This window comes from Tenebrio molitor, chromosome 6 (assembly GCF_963966145.1).
Source record: "Tenebrio molitor chromosome 6, icTenMoli1.1, whole genome shotgun sequence".
Classification (NCBI taxonomy): Eukaryota; Metazoa; Arthropoda; class Insecta; order Coleoptera; family Tenebrionidae; genus Tenebrio; species Tenebrio molitor.
The window spans coordinates 1,851,844-1,869,455 of record NC_091051.1 but is presented as its reverse complement, the minus strand read 5'-3'; the positions used below and the strand labels follow the sequence as shown (position 1 = coordinate 1,869,455).

The following is a 17,612-nucleotide window of genomic DNA, read 5'->3' as shown; positions in this document are numbered from 1 at the left end:
TTGATAAGTGGTAAGGAGTTTAAAATAATTTAAGCTTAAGAGATTGTTGTGTGTCACTACTGAAAAGTTTTCTTTCATTTCTATTGGAAAATAATCTACAAGTCCCAGAAGAAACAACAAGGATTGCGTTGCGAAAATTGTTCGACAGCATCTTCGCTGATTGACATCTTTAAAGATGGATAAGGTCTTTCCACAGCATTCCCAAGGGGTCACAGTTTTTGTATTTAAACACAACATATTTTCTTTTGTATTTATTTTTCAAAATAAACAACAACGTATTCTTTCAAATTTTTGTTTGTTCTTATTCGGGTCTATATTATACCTACAGAAACGAAACTGACAAAAGAGAGAGCTCCTAAAATCGTCCCAGAAGCGACCATGTTGACATGATAAGCATCTTCCAGTTTCTCAGGAGGTGCCAATCTGTAACGAATTTACACCAAAATATACAATTTCAACACTTTATAATAACGCTTACTTCTGTATAATAAGAGTAGACATGTTAACCAAGTATCCGTTAGTCACCGCAAACGCTATCATTATGATAATAAACTGATAATCTTGGTCAAAGACTACTGGTAAATGCTTCCGAGGTTGAGCATTGCAGAGGAGGAACAGCGGAACGAATATGAAGAATCTCGCAGCGACAAAACCTACGATCCATTCAGCTCTGAAATTCTAAAATGTTCATGATGAGAAGTACGTATGGTACAACAAGTTGAAGAATTTGTACCAGTTTGAGGTAAAGAGAGATTGTTCTGCCAACATAATCCAAAATGGCGTACAAAGCGAATGTTATAACTGGTACAAAGTACACGTCTGCAAGAGAAATAATTAAGTATTTGTTGTGTTTTTAGACGGAATTGTTTCACCGTTCCATGGACCATTTCCTTCGCCTTCCGACACCACCAGCGACGTGATAGCAGGATGGACAATATTGGTGGTTGCTAAATAAAAGAACATAATACCTGGACCCGGCCAGATGACCTTGAAAATGTCCAAAATCTGGCGAAAACTCAACATCTTTCCTTTTCTCTGTTCGTAGTTCTCCATGTAGAAGAGATAGAATCGATTGCGCCGCATAATAACTGCCATCAACAACAAAGTGAACGCGATGGTCGCGTTTGCCACCCAGAAATACACCAGAGCCCTGGTTTCTCTGGTTATCGAGACCGCCAATGAGATAATCTGGATACAGGCGGTGAAAATCCCGGCCATACCTTGGCCCCCGAGGTATGCTCCAAGGTACCTGGCAGGGAAAGTTGACATGCTGGAGTAGATGGCCATACCAAACACCGCATTCATTGCTACAAAAAAAGAATAGTAGATACGCGAGCTTTGGATGCGGAGATAAATACCGGTGACAACAGCGACGATTATTATTGTCACTGCAAAGAATCCTTCTTGCCCTGAAAAAGAATCATTAGAATGGGGTGCAAGAGGGTGTGGGGCTTACAGGTGTCGGTGTCGATGTGGATGAATATCGCTGCTAATACATAACATGTCTGGGCGATGATTGGTGGTCCGAAGAGTTTCAGTTTGATTGGATATTTGTGTCCGAAGATTAGGTTCAAGAAGAGGAATGAGATGGTTGACAGTTGAAGAGTTATGGTCAGACTAGGTGAGAATTGGGTCTGGAGGACAGTTCTCTGACTCGAGTCGGCATCTTCGAGCGAAGTGTTTCTGAATTTGTACATCCAGTACTAAAATCGTTGATTTTATTTCATGCAAGTAATCACGCAAACACTTACGTCGTTCGCTGTCACGAAGAAGGTATAAGGTAGAACCTGCACTAGTCCCACAAGAAAAAACAAAATGTAGACCATCCCGTACGCATCTTTCGGTTTGTCCCCGCTTGGAGTTTCTACAATTTCAAAAATAATCTCGACATGGATGCACTGTCGACAACTTACCGACAGAGAGTTTTGGTTTGTTGTCCATCTCAGAGACACAACTTCTCGGGTTCAGGTCGTCTGTTTGAATGTGTCTCCGAATTAGTAGAGACGATTCAGTATGTTTTAATCGAATCTCAAGTGTGCAGCTTTCAGTGTAATTCTTTGATCATCTTAGATTGTTCTAATTTCGAGTATTGCTTTGACTCATTGGTATGATAAATCGATCACTGATGCCATAATTCCTTGCGTTGTAAACTAATTTCATTATGTACTATTAAATAACTCCCTAATCTATCTTATTCTTATCATAGCGTAGCCTATCTATCGTAAAAGAAACCCGCAAGAATGCACTCCTGCAACTAGGAGTAGATTTGATATCCTTCGACATTACTTGCTTGTACTGAAATCTCATGAAGAAGATTGATAAAAGTGGTAAAGAATTTGAAGTAATTTGAGTGTAAGAGGTCTTTGTACAACACTACTGCAACTTTTTCTTTCATTTCTTTTGGATATAAAGGTTGTGTTGTCGAAGGGAAGGTCCAAGACATGTCTACAAGTCCCAGAATAAACAATAAATCTTTCTATTTATCGCTCCTATCATTTTACGTGCGGATAAGATTAAATGAACGATTTGTTGCTTCGCTGATTGACGTCTGACTTAAAGCATGGGGACAAGAAGCTTCCACAGCGTTCCGGAGGGGTCACAGTTTTTGTATTTAGACACAATAGTTATTTACGAACCGAGTGCGGGAAGACATTTTTCGCACATGAGCGCATTATTTGAGGCACAAGCGACGAAGCAGCGAGTGCTTCATTTGCGCGAATGTGCCGAATACGTCTTGGCGCATCTAGGTTTGTACAACATTTTTTGAAACGAACATTAGCATTTTTAAATTATTACCCAATAAGTTTCCAACTTAGTGAATAGATGGCGCTTGCCAGTGTCAATCAAGGTTGGTAGACCTGACTAATTTGTATACAGGTTATTCACGTAAGATGCCGAGCCTGACCAGGTAAAAATGCAACCCAAAAGGCAATTCACAAAGCAATCTCGATCCCTATTACATTATCCATCATTATCATAATGCACATAAAACATACTCTCGTGTCAAAAATAAATTACTCCCTAGAATTCCAACTTTTAGGGAAATAACGTAACTAGAATTTTCAAAAGTTATTTTGAATGCCTATGGTTGGTTACTTTGAATTGAGAGATTAAATCCAAATAAATATGCCGCCAGTAACCAAAATTGATTGTGAAACGAAAAATCATCTATCACTTAGCGAGAAATTAGTCATTTGCAACTGTTACAATTAATTTGCTGTCTTACATTTTTGGGATATCTTTTGTTTGTCACCAGAAACCACATAGCCTCCAACCTAACCAAATTTATGGCAACTTAGTAACGAATATCCCTAAATCCTAGGGAGCAATTTATTTTTGACACGAGAGTAGACAGCTTTTAACGTCAGCCAAATGAATGTCAAGTTCTGACAGAAAAATACCTCTCTCAACAAAGTATGATTTAATAAGAGTAATAAGCGATTAAAATCACAAAAGTAATGGGTAAGTAGGATCATATCGGTTCTGTGACCGTCGAAAACCTTTTCAAATACTAAATATGAACGAAAAATGTAATGACAGATGTAGGTACTATTCCGGACACGGAATCTTGGCCAACATTTTTTAGACATTTAAAAAAAAATGATTTAAACTAATCATTAGTGTCATTAATAAATGACAATTATGATTAAAAATCACTTTGAAGTTTTTCTTGTGACAAAAAAAGTACGGGTCAAAAGTTGGGTTATATTCAATAAAGGCCAGTTCACACATATTTGTCAGTTAAATGTCAGTTGTGGCCAAGATTCCGTGTCCGGAATAGTACCGGATTCCTGATTTAATTTTTAAATACTAAAACACAATGAATGCTTTGTAAAGTGTATTTTGGGTTGCATTTTCACCTGGTCTGGCTCGTCATCTTATGTGAATAATCCTGTAAGTACGAGTAGATTGCCTCGTTGCTATTTGACTACATAAAATCCATTCAAAAATTAAAAAACCACCACCTGTTGCTTTAGGTTGGTAGAATTTAAAAAAACCCTAGGTAGATATTTTTTCATACTAAGTTGGTAACTATAAATTATGACGTTTACTTGATTCAAAATAAAATTCACTTGCTTTGAATTTCGTTCATATTGTTGTATTAGCAGCACGTTTCATTTATTTATTGATTTTTATTATTTTTACTTAAACATGGTCAGAAAAACAAGACACTTAATAAACATTTAACCTCAAAATTACAAGTCTCACCCACCAAATTTTACACTAAACAGCGTTGCCGATAGTAATTATCGAGGAAAATGCGACGTTGGTGGTTTTTTGATTTTTGAATGGACTTTAGTTTGAATTTTTTTCCCCCGCAAAAGTTACCCGTGACGTCATAATGCACTAAACTTTTACGACAGAGTGTGTCAATCACGCATTAGGTGTTCTCTCACTAGAATAAAACCCAATAGAACCTTGGGTTCTATTCGAACACTCAGAATTTCTGGGTTGATTTTACGTCACGAGTTACTTTTTCACCCCCGTCCCTCAATTTTCAACGAGGCAACCTACTATACAAATTAGTCAGTTCTACCAACCTTGGTGTCAATCCAATTAATAGCGATTTATTTTCATTCTTTAACATCCAAATTGGAGAAATGACGTTTTGTAAACCAGATTTTATTATTATTAAGTCAAATTACTTTCAGAATGCTCAAAAAGGCCAATGCTTTTTGGATGATTTTGAAGCAGTAGTGCGCGAAATTTACGTTCGCGTTGCGTTTGCGAAATGTCATTTTGAAGTTAGTGAGTTCAAAATAGTACTATTGGGGACAAAATACTTCGGTCGTCATTCTTCTGTCACTTCAAAACAAATTAATGTAAACCAAGTCAATAGTGATGACAATTTCAAATTATTGACTTTTCTCTTGTCAAAAATGTGGCACCTTCCACCATTCAAAAATTTAGAATCATCTCCCTTGTTTCTGGGGGATTGTCCATGGGCCAAATTGCCTTGTGGAAACCTTTTCAATTTTTCCTCCTAGGAATATCTCCTTCAGTTGTCCATTTTTCGGTATTTAACATTTTGCAATGATGAGTTTGACAGTAACAGTCAATGTAACAGTGGTTGACAGTAGTAAAAAATAAGGTTAACCGTCCTAATGCTTGCTTTACAACTTTATGTCAGTCAACTGACTTTGACGACCAAAGTAATTTGTCCCCAATAGTACAAAGGCCGACAAAAAAAGTTAGCCATCATTTAAATGTCAGTGTCAAAAAAGCATTAATTACACATTTGGATTTTGACGTGACACAAAAGTGGTGGCTAATTTTTTTTGCCGGCCATTGTACAGTCGATGGACAAATAAAACTGGGACAAAAATGACAATCACATAAGTCAAAATTTACAAATTTGCATCGTTTAATTACGGCTTTATCACAAATAGGTTAACTTTGGTATGACATATTATATAGACACTGACAAATATATTGACAATTCAATGGTCTGATTTACATAGATTAAATTTTAAGTGTCCCAGTTTTATTTGTCTACCGACCGTACATTACTTAAAAATTTCAGCTAAAAAGCTTATTAACACGATCCAAAGTTTTTGTAATGTAAATCCCTATGGCCAGCGTTAAAAAAAAGGCACTGTATAACTCGCAGAAGGCATCTATTCAAGCACGAATGTGAAATTCCGAAACGAGCCGCGTAGCGGCGAGTTGAGGAACAAATGAGTGCTTGAAGGACCTTCTGCAACGAATCTTTTTTACTTTTTTTTCTATTTTGCCGCTTTATACCATTTTATAAATAAAAAAATAAAAATTTTAAATGTAGGGAATTTTGCGGTGGTTGGTGACATTTTTTATGTGGCATAATTTTAGCCGGCTGTGAAAAAAATTAATTGAAAACGTCAGATTTTTTTTATTTTCGCATTTGATGTTTGAAAATGAATGCTGAAGAAAGTTTATCATTAACGTCGCCGCAAATTAGGCAAATTGCACAAAAGACGTTAGAAAATTTACTGCCGGAGAAGTCCAAATCCCAGAATGAAAATTAAACGTTTTGTTCATTGTTATTTATTAATTTGCATTGCTCCCTGCGAGATTTATTTTTTGACGTCTGTCAGTTGACACTTCACGCTACCAACATCAATACAGTAAATTTTACTAGTCTATTCTATCACGCCAACGACTCAAATGACGTCATTTGGGTGCTAGAATAGACTTATTCTCAACGCAAAATAGAAAAAATAATTTCTTTTGTATTTATTTTTTCAAAGTAAACAACACGACGTATTTCTATATTAGATCTACAGACACGAAACTGAGAAAAGAGAGAGCTCCTAAAATTGATCCAGTAACGACCATGTTCACTTGATAAGCATCTTCAAGTTTCGCAGGAGGTAACATTCTAAAAATATAACGCAAAATGTACCTACTCTTTCAACACCTTGTAACGCCTTACTTTGGTATAATGAGACTAGCCATATTCATCAGGTATCCGTTAGTCAACGCAAACACTGTCATTATGATAATGTACTGATAGTCGTGGCCAAAGACTACTGACAAATGTTCCCGAGGTTGAGCGTTGCAGAACAGGAACAGCGGAATGAATATGACTCTTACAGCGGTAAAACCGACCAGCCACTCAGGTCTGATATTCTAAAAATTCCACGATGAGAAAATTGGTAAAACAAATTGAAGAATTTGTACCGGTTGGAGGTGAAGAGAGATTGTTCTGCCAACATAATCCAAAATGGCGTACAAAGCGAATGTTATAACTGGTACAAAGTACACGTCTGCAAGAGAAATAATTAAGTATTTGTTGTGTTTTTAGACGGAATTGTTTCACCGTTCCATGGACCATTTCCTTCGCCTTCCGACACTACCAGCGACGTGATAGCAGGATGAACAGTGTTGGTGGTCACTAAATAAAAGAATATAATAGCTGGACCAGGCCAGATTACCTTCATAATGTCCACAATCTGGCGAAAACCCAACATCTTTCCTTCTCTCGGTTTGTAGTTCTCCATGTTGTACTTATAGAATCGATTGCGCTGCATAACAAGTGTCATCAAGAACAAAGTGAACGCGATGATTCCGTTTGCCACCCAGAAATAGACCAGAGCGCTGTCCAGTGTCCCTATTGAGATCGCCAGGGACAGAATCTGGAGAAGGGCTGTGAAAATCCCGGACATACCTTGGCCAATGAGGTATGCTCCAAGGTATTTAGTAGGGAAGATTGAGATGGTCGATATGGTGGCCATACCAATAATTGAACCCATTGCTACAAAAAAATTGGTAGAGACGAGAGGGTTAGATAAGGAGATGAATACCGGTGATCACAGCGACGATTATCATTGTCACTGCAAAGAATCCTTCTTGCCCTGAAAAAGAATCGTTAGAAAAGGGCGAAAGAGTGTGTGGGGCTTACAGGTGTCGGTGTCGATGTGGATAAATATCGCCGCTATGATATAACTTGTCAGGACGACGATCAGTGGCCCGAACATTCTCAGCTTGATGGAAAATTTGTGTCCGAAGAAAAGAGACACGAAGAGGAATGAGATGGTGGACAGTTGAAGAGTTATAGTGAGACCAGGTGAGAATTGGGTCTGGAGGACAGTTCTCTGACTCGAGTCGGCATCTTCGAGCGAAGTGTTTCGGAATTTGTACATCCAGTACTAAAATCGCTGATTTTATTTCGTCCCGGTGGTCACAAAAATACTCACGTCGTGCGCTGTTACGAAGAAGGTCGTGGGTAGGATGTGCACCAGTCCCAGAAGAAAATACAGAATGTAGACTATCCAGTAGGCATCTTTGGGTTTGTCCCCGCTTGGAGTTTCTAACATCTCAAAAAATTATCTGGAGGTGGACGCACTTTCGAAAACTTACCCATAGAAAGTTCTGGTTTATCTTCCATCTTAGAGCAAGAACTTCTCGGGTTCAAGTCGTGTGGTTAAATAAGATTCCCACATTGCTCCACTATATTATTAGTCATATCTCAAGTGTACAACTTTCAATTTAATTATATTTGATTGATTGTATATGTGTCTACCTTTGTTTCAATTTCGAGTGATGATTTTGCCGAAAACCGCAACGTAATGATTCGCAAATTTCAGAATACCGATGTAATCAATATAATCTTGTTAATAGACGATAATAATAACACAATTTGAGAGTCACTTAACGAATCATATTTTTTATTTATAGTTTTATTCTAATATTAGATTTTACATAAATAAATAAAACTGATTCTTCGTAGTATGTGTTGCAGGTTGGAGCTTCTTCTTTCGCAAAATGACGAACTCGCTTTTCTGGTACATAATTCCACTACTGTATAGTTTTGGTTGCCTGCACTTTATATTATTATTCTTATTTCTATAAAACACGTGTAAATAAACGAATAGTTGTAGTTTCTTAATAACTTGGGTCATAAGACAGACTTACAATAAAAAACCTGTTTCGAAAATAAAAAATGAATTTGATGGACTTGTTGGTGCTGAGTCAGGCAAAATATTTTCATGTTCGTTTGCTGAGATACATAACCGGGAAAGTCGTATATAACTAAATACATATATACCTAGGTAAACTTTCCCGGTTATATATCTAACTTGACATCTGTCAGAGATAACCTCAACATTTACAATCAATTAATGTTTTTTAAGACTTTGCCCAAACGAACATGAAAAACGTTATTCAATATTCGTGCGCTGTCAGGTATTCGGGCTGTTTGCATCACTCGGCTGACGCCTCGTGCTTCAAATTTCGGTTTCATACCTGAAAAAGTAATGTGACAGCGCTACTCATAAGTATGAAAAAATCTATGTCTAGTTTTCCTCGGAATTTTTTTTTTGCTCGACACTGTCAGATTTTGAAAATTTTCTCCTGTGTGAACGGATTTTGATAAATGTCACAACTTGTCAAAACGAAACGTCAAGCTAATTTTAAAGATTTTAAGCGATTTGGAGCCTTTAAGGGGCTCGTCGAACAAAAAAAAACGTTTTATTCAACTCGTTCGTGTGTAAATTGAGCCTTTTTTGGCACTCGTGAGCCTTTAAAACGCTCGTTTTGAAGTTATCTTTATTTAAGGATGATTCACTTTCATCATGTCCTCTAAAAGATAGGTTTTGAAAAGATAATCTTTTAATTATATCGCGATTATGTTTAATTTTAAGATTATGAGACTCAATGTGAATTTTTCTATTGCTGTTGCTACATTTAATTTGCCAAGTAACTGAAATTTACACTTGGATGAAATATGTTTTTATACTTTCCATGCCTATACTCGTAAATAAAAAAATAAAATAATCTTTTTAAATCACAATATCCTAATTTGCACCATACTGAACTTTCTGATCGCTGATTAAAAAGTATACACAGCCAGGAATACAATTTATTACGTGCATTACTTCCTGTGAGCCACTCAGTATTATATTGGGTGATTCAAAATGATTGTGGATAAGTATGGCAACTATGTACGAAAATTTATGTGGCAACTGTGTGGGTAGGACAGAGCCTAGATAAAGAAAAGAATAGATGGGATAGAATTGAGTATTGACATTCCTTTGTTAGTTCATCGTTCAAAAAAAAAAAAAAAAGCACGCTTATGAAATGTCATACAAATGTCTTGATAATTTAATAAATTAAAAGCGTACTGTGGCGAGCATTAAATCTTGGTCATCAAGGTCATTTTGAAATATTCCGCTACTGTGACAAATTAAAAATTTTGCCTGCTTAATTAGGGCCAACGTAAATAAAACTGTCTAAGTTTTATTCTAAACATTTAAAATTATGGCCCCAATATCGTATTTTAACAGAGTTGGGACTTCCAAAAAGTTGACAAGATTTTGACAAGGCAAGACAAATAGAATTTATTAGGGGTTATGCGCGTTTCACATTAGAGCACTTTCCATTGCGCCAAAGAATGACCTTGACGATCAAAATTTATTGGTCGCGACTGTACATGAGCAAGTATTCTGCACGATCTTGACAATTTTCAATTTCATTTCTATCAATTTTCTTTTTAATAATTATGTGAAATTTAAATGTTTGAAATCGTTAATGGCACCCACATCAGCGACAGTTTTTTAATTGCCTTGGAGTGTTTGGTTTGAAATCTGACGCAGACGCATTATGCTGGTGGTATACGAGTGATAATGAGCCCGACGGAATAGAAAATGCAACCCACAATACATCAGGAGGAAAAGCCGGATATTCATCGCCTCCACGTCCATGTCATTGCAATACAAAAAAAGAAAATTCCCTAACACTAATGTATATTGAAAACGGATGAACTGTATTTAAGGAAATTTTTGTACAGTTTTTTTTTTGGGGGGGCGGCACTACCTCCCCTGACGAGCCGCCACTTAGGGGTAGAGCTGATATTTCACATTTGTATGACATTTCATAAACGTGCATTTGATTTTTTTATTTTACCATTGCCAAGGCGGGCTCTAGCCTTTGCACATTAATTTGGTAATTTTCAAAATTGCGCGTTTTATGAATTGTCAAAGAAATATCAATTCTATCCTATCCACACAGTTGCCACAAATTTTTTTTTCGCCAATCCAAACCAAATTGCGGTTAGTCATTGTATAAAGTCTATTCAAAAATCAAAAAACCACCAAGGTCGCATTTTTCTCGATAATTACTATCGGCAACGCTGTCTAGTGTAAAATTTGGTGAGACTTGTAATTTTGAGGTTAAATGTTTATTAAGTGTCTCGTTTTTCTGGGCATGTTTAAGTAAAAATAATAAGAATCAATAAATAAATGAAACATGCTGCTAATAAAACAATATGAACGAAATTCAAAGCAAGTGAATTTTATTTTGAATCAAATAAATGTCATAATTTATTGTTACCAACAGAGCATGAAAAGGGTCTTTAAAATTTTACCAACCTAAAGCAACATTTGGTGTTTTTTTTTAAATTTTTGAATGGACTTTAGAATAAGTTGAATTCAGGTATATGAAAAGTTTCGGCCATTGACCTCATTTTTGTTCAGAATTTTCTCAGCAATAATAAAACCCTAAATTATAGGAGTAAAAGCTTAGTCGAAGATAAATACGCATCAATTTCAAAAACTTAGGTTGTCGAATGAGCCTCAAAATGCATTTTTTAAATTCTCATTTGGACTATTTTCCTGAAAATCTGGGGGACATCAGTGAAGAACACGGTAAAAGATTTCACCAAAACATAAAGGAAATCGAAAGTAGGTACAAGGCAGATGGAAGATGGAATGTGAACATGGTCGCCGACTATTGTTGGACGTTAAAAAGAGATGAACCTCACATGGTTCACAAGAGGAAAAGGTACACTAGAACCTTTGAGGAGAAAAAACCAGGGTATCACAAGAATTTATAATGTATACCTACTATCAATAACAAAGATATAATATTATGTATTTCTCTTAATATAATTAATAATTTTTAAATTTATGCTGTAGTATTTTTTCCTATTTTTTTGCATATCGTAATGGAAGTGGCACTTTTTACACAAAAAATCGTAGTGAAAGCAATACTTTTTTGCATCATTTTATTCCATCTCCTTGAAGATGATTGTCAAAACACTTTTTTTTGTTGTAATTTTTCATAAATCCTTTTAGACGAAAATTTTCAACTTAGATCGATATGCAAAAAAAATGGTGTGTACAACACGTTATGAAAGTATCTTTTTCCACTTAATTGCGTAGCCTTTGTTAATCAAACTGCAAATTCATGAAAAAAGTATGACTTTCATAACTAGTTGTACAAATAACTATTAAAAATCTCGTTTCCTGAATAACCTTATGTGATGTGATGTAAAAAAATCTTGTAATCGTCACTACAAAAAACATCTAAAACCGTTGTTAAAACTAAAACAAGTATTGATGAGCACAATTTTGCACACCTGTGTAATCATTCAGATATGCATGGTTCACCCTTACCAAAATTAGAAATTTAGGTTTTTTTTTCAAATATTTTATAAAGGGAAGAGTTTACACAAACCACATTCATCATAAAAAGAGTATTTTTATTAGGTATATAAAATGTAAAAATTGTATAATCATATTTTTTTACATAACAGTGGATACAATTTTCTAATCTAATCTAAATCACAGTACTTTTAGAGCTGATACTTCATTGGCTACCCCACACATATTCTTATCTACAGCTATGTACAAGTAGCCCCGATCTCCCCAGTCTTCTCCCCATGTGTTCCTAACTATGTAATGAGGAATCTTTGCGGTCAAATCATAACCAACAATTTGAACAGCATGGTTTAAGCTTGAAACATCTCCATCGCAGTGATATTCAATCACTCCTCCAATATAATTCTGCCAAGTTTGTGCATTCACAGCCACTGCAAGTGGTCCAATGTCCACCAGTAATTTCATCATAACGTTTTCAGAACCTACCAACCTAATTAAAAAAAATTACTAGAAGTTTTTTCTTGCACACTTGCACAGATCCAATACCTGTCACAGACAAAGTCTTGAACTTGAACCCCCTTTGCCGAGACTTTTCCACAATGACTGTTTTTGCCATAATCAGATTTTTTGTGTATTGTAAAATTAGTAATTGTCATCCAAGAGAGCAGACTACAGATGTCACCCCCATTGCACCCATCATTGTTGTTGCCAGCACAATCAATAATCTCCTGCACACTGAGATCTTCAGTTGTCTGGGTTTTGATACCATACATCGACTCAATAGTTTCCACTACTGAGTAAGCCCAACAAGCCCCACAGTTACCCTGGTTGTGTACTTTGGTCACCACTTTTTTCTCTCTCCAGTCAATTTTCTGCGGAAGCGTCGACCTCTTGTCAGGGTGATGATGATGATGTTTGTTACTGTGAGGAATAAATCTTTGGCTTAAATTCAGGTGCAGGTGTTTGTTTAGGAACTCTTCGGGAAGCATGTCAGAGAATTTTGTTAGTCCATACACGGCAGAATCACCGGTTTTGTTTGAGTTTAATGCGTTTATGTTGTCCAAAGATTTCTAAAAGGAAAACTCGTACCACAACAACTAGACAAAACATTTTGTTTACCTTAAACGCTTGAAGTTTGCTTTGGTACATGTCGCCATCGTAGGTTTTGTGGAATTTTTCTAAATAATCGAGAAATTGCAATTCAACTTCGTCTGGGCCGTCAATTTTGATCGGAATCATGAAAAACAACAAGGCGACGCAGAAAAAAACTTGCAAGTATGTTGTCCACGGAGCCATATCTCAACAATTATGACAAACACATTGATAACAACATCATCTATCGCGTTCAATAATTACAATGTTTTATCTTGACTGCGATAAACGTCTGTTACAACTTTATTAAAGTATTAAAAGCTTCTTTTTGTTACTGTCACACTAGTTAACATAACCTATAAATTACAAAAGAAATTTCCCTGCTTAATCACTTAATCATCCAAAAAACGATGAATCTATCGTAAAATTGACTTTATTTATTCGCGAACCGTTGCTTTTGGTCTTGATGTCGAACTTTGCGATACATTCTTCTGTTAGGGGGTTACCCTCGAGGTAGTACTTGACGTTGGGGGCTACCACGACCAGTCTTTCGGGGATGCACTGCAAACGATTATGGTCTAGACGCAACCAGTCCAGTTGTCTTAAGCTCCCGAGAGATTTCTGATTGAAAACGTCTATTTCGTTGCGTTGCAAGAACAACCACCCCAAGGAGACGAGTCCGTCGAAGGCCTCATCGTCGATGGTTCGAATTTTGTTGTCGTTCAAATGAATGGTCGTCGAAACGTTGCGATTGTTGACAACATGTACCCCTCTGACGTTCCGGAAGGCTCTGGTCGGCAATCTCTCGATCAAATTACTTTCAAAATTAAGCATCGCGATTTGGGGACTTCCCAGGAACCAGTTGGGATCCCACTTGGTCAGCTTGTTGTCACTGAGAAGTACAATATTCAAATTCGGTAAATGATCGAAGGCGGTAGTCTCGATTCTTTCAATTTGGTTGCTCACCAAACTCAATTCTGACAGAGACAAGTTATTGAAAACCCCTCCACGTATCTCCCTAATTTGGTTACGTTTAAGCCTGATCAGGTACAGTTTTGGGAGGTTTTTGAACGCTCCCGGTCGAATCTCTCTTACACCGTCGCCCTCCAAGACAACATCGAGCAAATAGTCCAAATCGTGGAAAGCCTCTTCGTAGAGGATCGGTACAGTTTCGTTCAAAATCTGAATGCGAGACACTCTTTCCAGATTGTTCTCGGGGCCGAAACATCCGTCGATGGTGTCGAAGGGTCCCCTGACCCCAGCCAGTGTGACCGAAGTGTTGTGAAACGTGTCGTAAAGACACCCTTTTGCCAGTTTGGTAACCAGAACGCACAGCAAAAACTTGACAAACATCTCGTCGATTTGCGTCAGACTGAAGACAAGAAGGTTGTGGCGCCCCAGGTTACGAACGATAACCCCAAGAGCCCAAGATAAATCCGTTCTATTTTCAGCTGGAGATTCGAATTTGTATTTGGCGCCGAGTTGTGGCGCCCTCTACAACCGCTGTCATTTGCAGTTTCCGTCTCCATACGTCAAAGCTGCAGTCACGATCTTTTCGTGTTCAACGTCAAAATGGCGAACCCCATTTCGAAAAAACGCAAGGTAAGTCAATCAATGTACGCATTTTTCGCCCTCAAAACGCACACCCTCGACAAACTAAAAATTTACCCTGATTCGCAAGTGACAAAGTCGAGGCAAATCCCGTGTTTATCAATTTGAGTAAACATAACCTCTCTTCTCTCCACATGTGTTGTCTTTACCGATCGGTTTTTTTTTTGTTTGGTTCTAGTTTGTCGGCGACGGTGTGTTCAAAGCGGAACTCAACGAGTTTCTGACCCGCGAATTGTCCGAAGATGGTTATTCAGGGGTGGAAGTGCGAGTCACCCCAACTCGTACCGAAATCATCATCATGGCCACCCGTACCGACCGAGTTTTGGGCGAAAAAAACCGTCGCATCCGCGAGTTGACCTCTGTAGTGCAAAAACGGTTCAACTTCCCTGAAAACTCGGTCGTTTTGTACGGTGAGAAAGTGGCAAATAGGGGTTTGTGCGCTATTGCGCAGGCCGAGTCGCTGCGGTTCAAGTTGATAGGGGGGCTCGCTGTACGCCGCGCGTGCTACGGTGTCTTGAGGTACATCATGGAGTGTGGGGCCAAAGGTAAAAAAACCAAAACATTTGAACATCAGAAACATGTTTTTTTTTTTGTTAGGATGCGAAGTGGTCGTTTCTGGCAAACTGCGAGGTCAGAGAGCCAAATCCATGAAATTCGTCGACGGTTTGATGATCCATTCGGGCGATCCGTGCAACGATTACGTAGACACAGCCACGAGACACGTCTTGTTGAGGCAAGGAGTGTTGGGAATCAAGGTACGCGATTTGGGGTGCAGGAAATGGGTCTGATTGGGTGATTTCAGGTGAAAATCATGTTGCCTTGGGACCCTAGCGGCAAGACAGGCCCCAAGAAACCTCTCCCTGACAACGTTTCCGTCGTGGAGCCCAAAGAAGAGATTCTGCCGCTGTTCCCAAGCAGCGAGATCAAATCGGTGAAACCGGACGCGGCTCCAGCTGTCCCCATCGCAGTTGCATAAATTTTTAATTGTAATTTTCAATAAAATTATGGAAAGGTTGTGGTGTTTTTATTGAGGCGATTTTTTCAAAAAATGTTTTATTGTGAAATTACAAATTTTACTTACAAACACAACAACATGACAACGTGGAGAACTCCGCTAGTGTTGCAACTACCCAAGAGATAAATTTTTGCTGTTCTCCACGCGTACAATGCTCTGCCATAATAACGTGTAAAAAATCCATAACAATAACCACTTAACACCAGAGTTACCAAATTAAAACGATTATTCGCTTGTTACATAGAAAACTAAAACTAGATGTAAAAGATTAAAAATTTCATACTGTACCTGAACACGTGCGAATTTGCATGAAATTTCACCAAATATGGACAAAACAAGTGAAAGAACAATACTAGGCGTAGATTACCCATATCACGAACATAAGTTGATACGTTAGGATACAGAGTACACGTTCACTGTTGATGCTGTTGGGGTTGGACCACTTGCGGTGGTGCCAGTTTGACCGTGAAGTTGACGATGCCCAAGAGAGCGGCTTTGACGAACGACGGCATCTTCGGCTTGGCCGCCGTCCTCTCCAACAGCACCCTCAACTCGTAGAACATGTTCCTATTGTACGGATTGCGCCGGGAAGTGTATCTCTGGGTCAAGAAGTGGTAGTAGATGAACGGAGTGAGTAGACTGGCACGCCCCCTATAATCATACAAGCGTGACGTCACATTTTCCTTTGATTTGGTTGGCTCACATCAAAACAAACAGGACGGTCAGGGGCATCATTATGATCTCCGTGAAGGCGATGAGTCTCAGAATGTTCAAGGATTGGAATTCGACCAGCGAGATGAGCAGGCGCGCGCCCCACCACGAGTTCTGGCCCATGGTCTGGAAAAAGAACGATAGAATCGTGCGTGACGAGGAGCGAGGCGAGTTACGTCTAGGAGAGTGAGGGAGTAGCTGGCGGCGTGGAGGATGGCGAACAGCACCACCGGCAGCAGCACGACTGGACCGGTTAAAGAAAAACATGTCGCAAGTTTCGATTTTGATTGGGGCGCAATTACGAAAGGATACGTGTCAAGGGGGCCACGTAGAGGAAAATCATCGAGTAGAAGAGGTAGTGGCAGCTGTCTTCCATCAGCAACTCGGCTAGGAACTCGCGACTGAGGCGCACTCGCCCCAGCCTCTGGTGCAGCCTGAGGGCGTTGATGGCGGCGTTGGCGATCAGCGCCTTGTAGTACGCATTTTGAGCGCTCCTGCAACAGACATTTCGCCGGATGGGTGAAAGTTCACGTGGAAAGTTGCGCCACTTTACCAATCGCGAACAATTCATTTTAATTGGAACTTTATTGGCGCTCGTAAACGCGCAAATGTTTACCTTTGACTCCGTGTTTTTCACCTAATCGCGCGACTTATTAATTTTGTTGTGTTTCAAGAGCAACCGGTTATCGGTCGTCGCCGTCATTACCATAAACACAAGGCTATGGCTCCACTCACCCAAAAATCGGGAGGAAATAGCCGAAAGTGAAGAAAACCGTCAGGATCCGCATGGCCCAAAGGCCGCAGTCGATCTTGTGGACCAGGACGTGCTGCTTCAGGGCGTCCACGTTCAGCCCTCGGGGCCTCTGCTCGGAGCTGCTCGAAGATGACGCATTGTCGCTCATTTTACAAAAATTCTGACCCCGGGCCGATATCGATTAGAACACTGGCCGACGCGCACTTTGCTCCAAACGACACAACTCTACACGTTTAATGAGGTTTCGCTGCCACAAACGACGATGCCTTCCTATCGCACTCGCTAATAAACACGCAATGACATTGTGACATTTACGACGTTGCCATGAGATTAATTTTTTTGACTTTTGACGTTTGCGACGGGAACTGTAATACCGACGCGACATCTAGTGGCCGTCCATCGCCAAACATGCATTATTCAATTTAAGCACCAACAAAAAACGCCAACCTCCCGCCCAATTTGTACCAAATACACGAAGCGACTCTTTTCATCTCAATTATTAAATATAACGACCGATTATTAATAAATTAAACCCCAGTTCCACCGGGGCGCCGCCAGATGTCGCAGTTCT

General features: G+C 38.8%; 6 protein-coding genes across 6 annotated transcripts; 1 reads left to right on the top strand and 5 right to left on the bottom strand.

Moving 5' to 3' along the window:
* Positions 1 to 238: 238 nt before the first annotated feature.
* LOC138134008 (equilibrative nucleoside transporter 3-like) lies at positions 239 to 2,401 on the bottom strand. Its single transcript, XM_069052066.1, has 8 exons — positions 1,914 to 2,401; positions 1,752 to 1,864; positions 1,457 to 1,703; positions 1,359 to 1,409; positions 873 to 1,307; positions 734 to 819; positions 479 to 678; positions 239 to 423 (listed from the first exon to the last, which is right to left on the bottom strand). Exons 1-8 carry the CDS (start codon positions 1,939 to 1,941, stop codon positions 312 to 314), a joined length of 1,272 nt encoding a protein of 423 aa, XP_068908167.1. The 5' UTR covers positions 1,942 to 2,401; the 3' UTR covers positions 239 to 311.
* A 3,795-nt stretch (positions 2,402 to 6,196) lies between these two features.
* LOC138133849 (equilibrative nucleoside transporter 3-like) lies at positions 6,197 to 7,958 on the bottom strand. Its single transcript, XM_069051821.1, has 8 exons — positions 7,840 to 7,958; positions 7,677 to 7,789; positions 7,382 to 7,628; positions 7,284 to 7,334; positions 6,800 to 7,234; positions 6,661 to 6,746; positions 6,413 to 6,609; positions 6,197 to 6,358 (listed from the first exon to the last, which is right to left on the bottom strand). The coding sequence occupies exons 1-8, from the start codon at positions 7,865 to 7,867 to the stop codon at positions 6,247 to 6,249; spliced, it is 1,269 nt and encodes a 422-aa protein (XP_068907922.1). The 5' UTR covers positions 7,868 to 7,958; the 3' UTR covers positions 6,197 to 6,246.
* Positions 7,959 to 11,942: 3,984 nt separating this feature from the next.
* Positions 11,943 to 13,295, bottom strand: LOC138133279 (cathepsin O-like). The gene is made up of 3 exons (XM_069051140.1): positions 12,978 to 13,295; positions 12,405 to 12,928; positions 11,943 to 12,348 (listed from the first exon to the last, which is right to left on the bottom strand). The coding sequence occupies exons 1-3, from the start codon at positions 13,152 to 13,154 to the stop codon at positions 12,042 to 12,044; spliced, it is 1,008 nt and encodes a 335-aa protein (XP_068907241.1). The 5' UTR covers positions 13,155 to 13,295; the 3' UTR covers positions 11,943 to 12,041.
* On the bottom strand, positions 13,219 to 14,443 carry LOC138133282 (leucine-rich repeat transmembrane neuronal protein 1-like). Its single transcript, XM_069051142.1, has one exon. The coding sequence runs from the start codon at positions 14,301 to 14,303 to the stop codon at positions 13,347 to 13,349; it is 957 nt and encodes a 318-aa protein (XP_068907243.1). The 5' UTR covers positions 14,304 to 14,443; the 3' UTR covers positions 13,219 to 13,346.
* Positions 14,417 to 15,575, top strand: RpS3 (ribosomal protein S3). Its single transcript, XM_069051146.1, has 4 exons — positions 14,417 to 14,552; positions 14,740 to 15,106; positions 15,159 to 15,316; positions 15,364 to 15,575. The coding sequence occupies exons 1-4, from the start codon at positions 14,523 to 14,525 to the stop codon at positions 15,535 to 15,537; spliced, it is 729 nt and encodes a 242-aa protein (XP_068907247.1). The 5' UTR covers positions 14,417 to 14,522; the 3' UTR covers positions 15,538 to 15,575.
* Positions 14,944 to 17,395, bottom strand: Kr-h2 (Krueppel homolog 2). Its single transcript, XM_069051143.1, has 5 exons — positions 17,023 to 17,395; positions 16,600 to 16,781; positions 16,464 to 16,531; positions 16,280 to 16,413; positions 14,944 to 16,227 (listed from the first exon to the last, which is right to left on the bottom strand). The coding sequence occupies exons 1-5, from the start codon at positions 17,187 to 17,189 to the stop codon at positions 15,990 to 15,992; spliced, it is 789 nt and encodes a 262-aa protein (XP_068907244.1). The 5' UTR covers positions 17,190 to 17,395; the 3' UTR covers positions 14,944 to 15,989.
* Positions 17,396 to 17,612: the final 217 nt, after the last annotated feature.

Excerpts from the sequence above, each read along its gene's own strand:
- LOC138133849 (XM_069051821.1), bottom strand. The coding sequence starts at position 7,867 with ATGGAAGATAAACCAGAACTTTCTATGG. Across the intron at positions 7,629-7,676 it reads TCTTCGTAACAGCGCACGAC|TACTGGATGTACAAATTCCG; the intron begins GTGAGTATTTTT and ends CAGCGATTTTAG. Across the intron at positions 6,359-6,412 it reads GCTAGTCTCATTATACCAAA|AATGTTACCTCCTGCGAAAC; the intron begins GTAAGGCGTTAC and ends TTATATTTTTAG.
- LOC138134008 (XM_069052066.1), bottom strand. The coding sequence starts at position 1,941 with ATGGACAACAAACCAAAACTCTCTGTCG. Across the intron at positions 1,865-1,913 it reads CAAACCAAAACTCTCTGTCG|AAACTCCAAGCGGGGACAAA; the intron begins GTAAGTTGTCGA and ends TTGAAATTGTAG. Across the intron at positions 679-733 it reads TCTCTCTTTACCTCAAACTG|AATTTCAGAGCTGAATGGAT; the intron begins GTACAAATTCTT and ends TGAACATTTTAG.
- LOC138133279 (XM_069051140.1), bottom strand. The coding sequence starts at position 13,154 with ATGGCTCCGTGGACAACATACTTGCAAGTTTTTTTCTGCGTCGCCTTG. Across the intron at positions 12,929-12,977 it reads GCAAACTTCAAGCGTTTAAG|AAATCTTTGGACAACATAAA; the intron begins GTAAACAAAATG and ends TTTTCCTTTTAG. Across the intron at positions 12,349-12,404 it reads CAAGACTTTGTCTGTGACAG|GTTGGTAGGTTCTGAAAACG; the intron begins GTATTGGATCTG and ends TTTTTTAATTAG.
- Kr-h2 (XM_069051143.1), bottom strand. The coding sequence starts at position 17,189 with ATGAGCGACAATGCGTCATCTTCGAGCAGCTCCGAGCAGAGGCCCCGA. Across the intron at positions 16,414-16,463 it reads ACTCCCTCACTCTCCTAGAC|ACCATGGGCCAGAACTCGTG; the intron begins GTAACTCGCCTC and ends TTCTTTTTCCAG. Across the intron at positions 16,228-16,279 it reads ACCGTCCTGTTTGTTTTGAT|GGGGCGTGCCAGTCTACTCA; the intron begins GTGAGCCAACCA and ends GTATGATTATAG.
- LOC138133282 (XM_069051142.1), bottom strand. The coding sequence starts at position 14,303 with ATGTTTGTCAAGTTTTTGCTGTGCGTTCTGGTTACCAAACTGGCAAAA.
- RpS3 (XM_069051146.1), top strand. The coding sequence starts at position 14,523 with ATGGCGAACCCCATTTCGAAAAAACGCAAG. Across the intron at positions 15,107-15,158 it reads CATGGAGTGTGGGGCCAAAG|GATGCGAAGTGGTCGTTTCT; the intron begins GTAAAAAAACCA and ends TTTTTTTGTTAG. Across the intron at positions 15,317-15,363 it reads AAGGAGTGTTGGGAATCAAG|GTGAAAATCATGTTGCCTTG; the intron begins GTACGCGATTTG and ends GGGTGATTTCAG.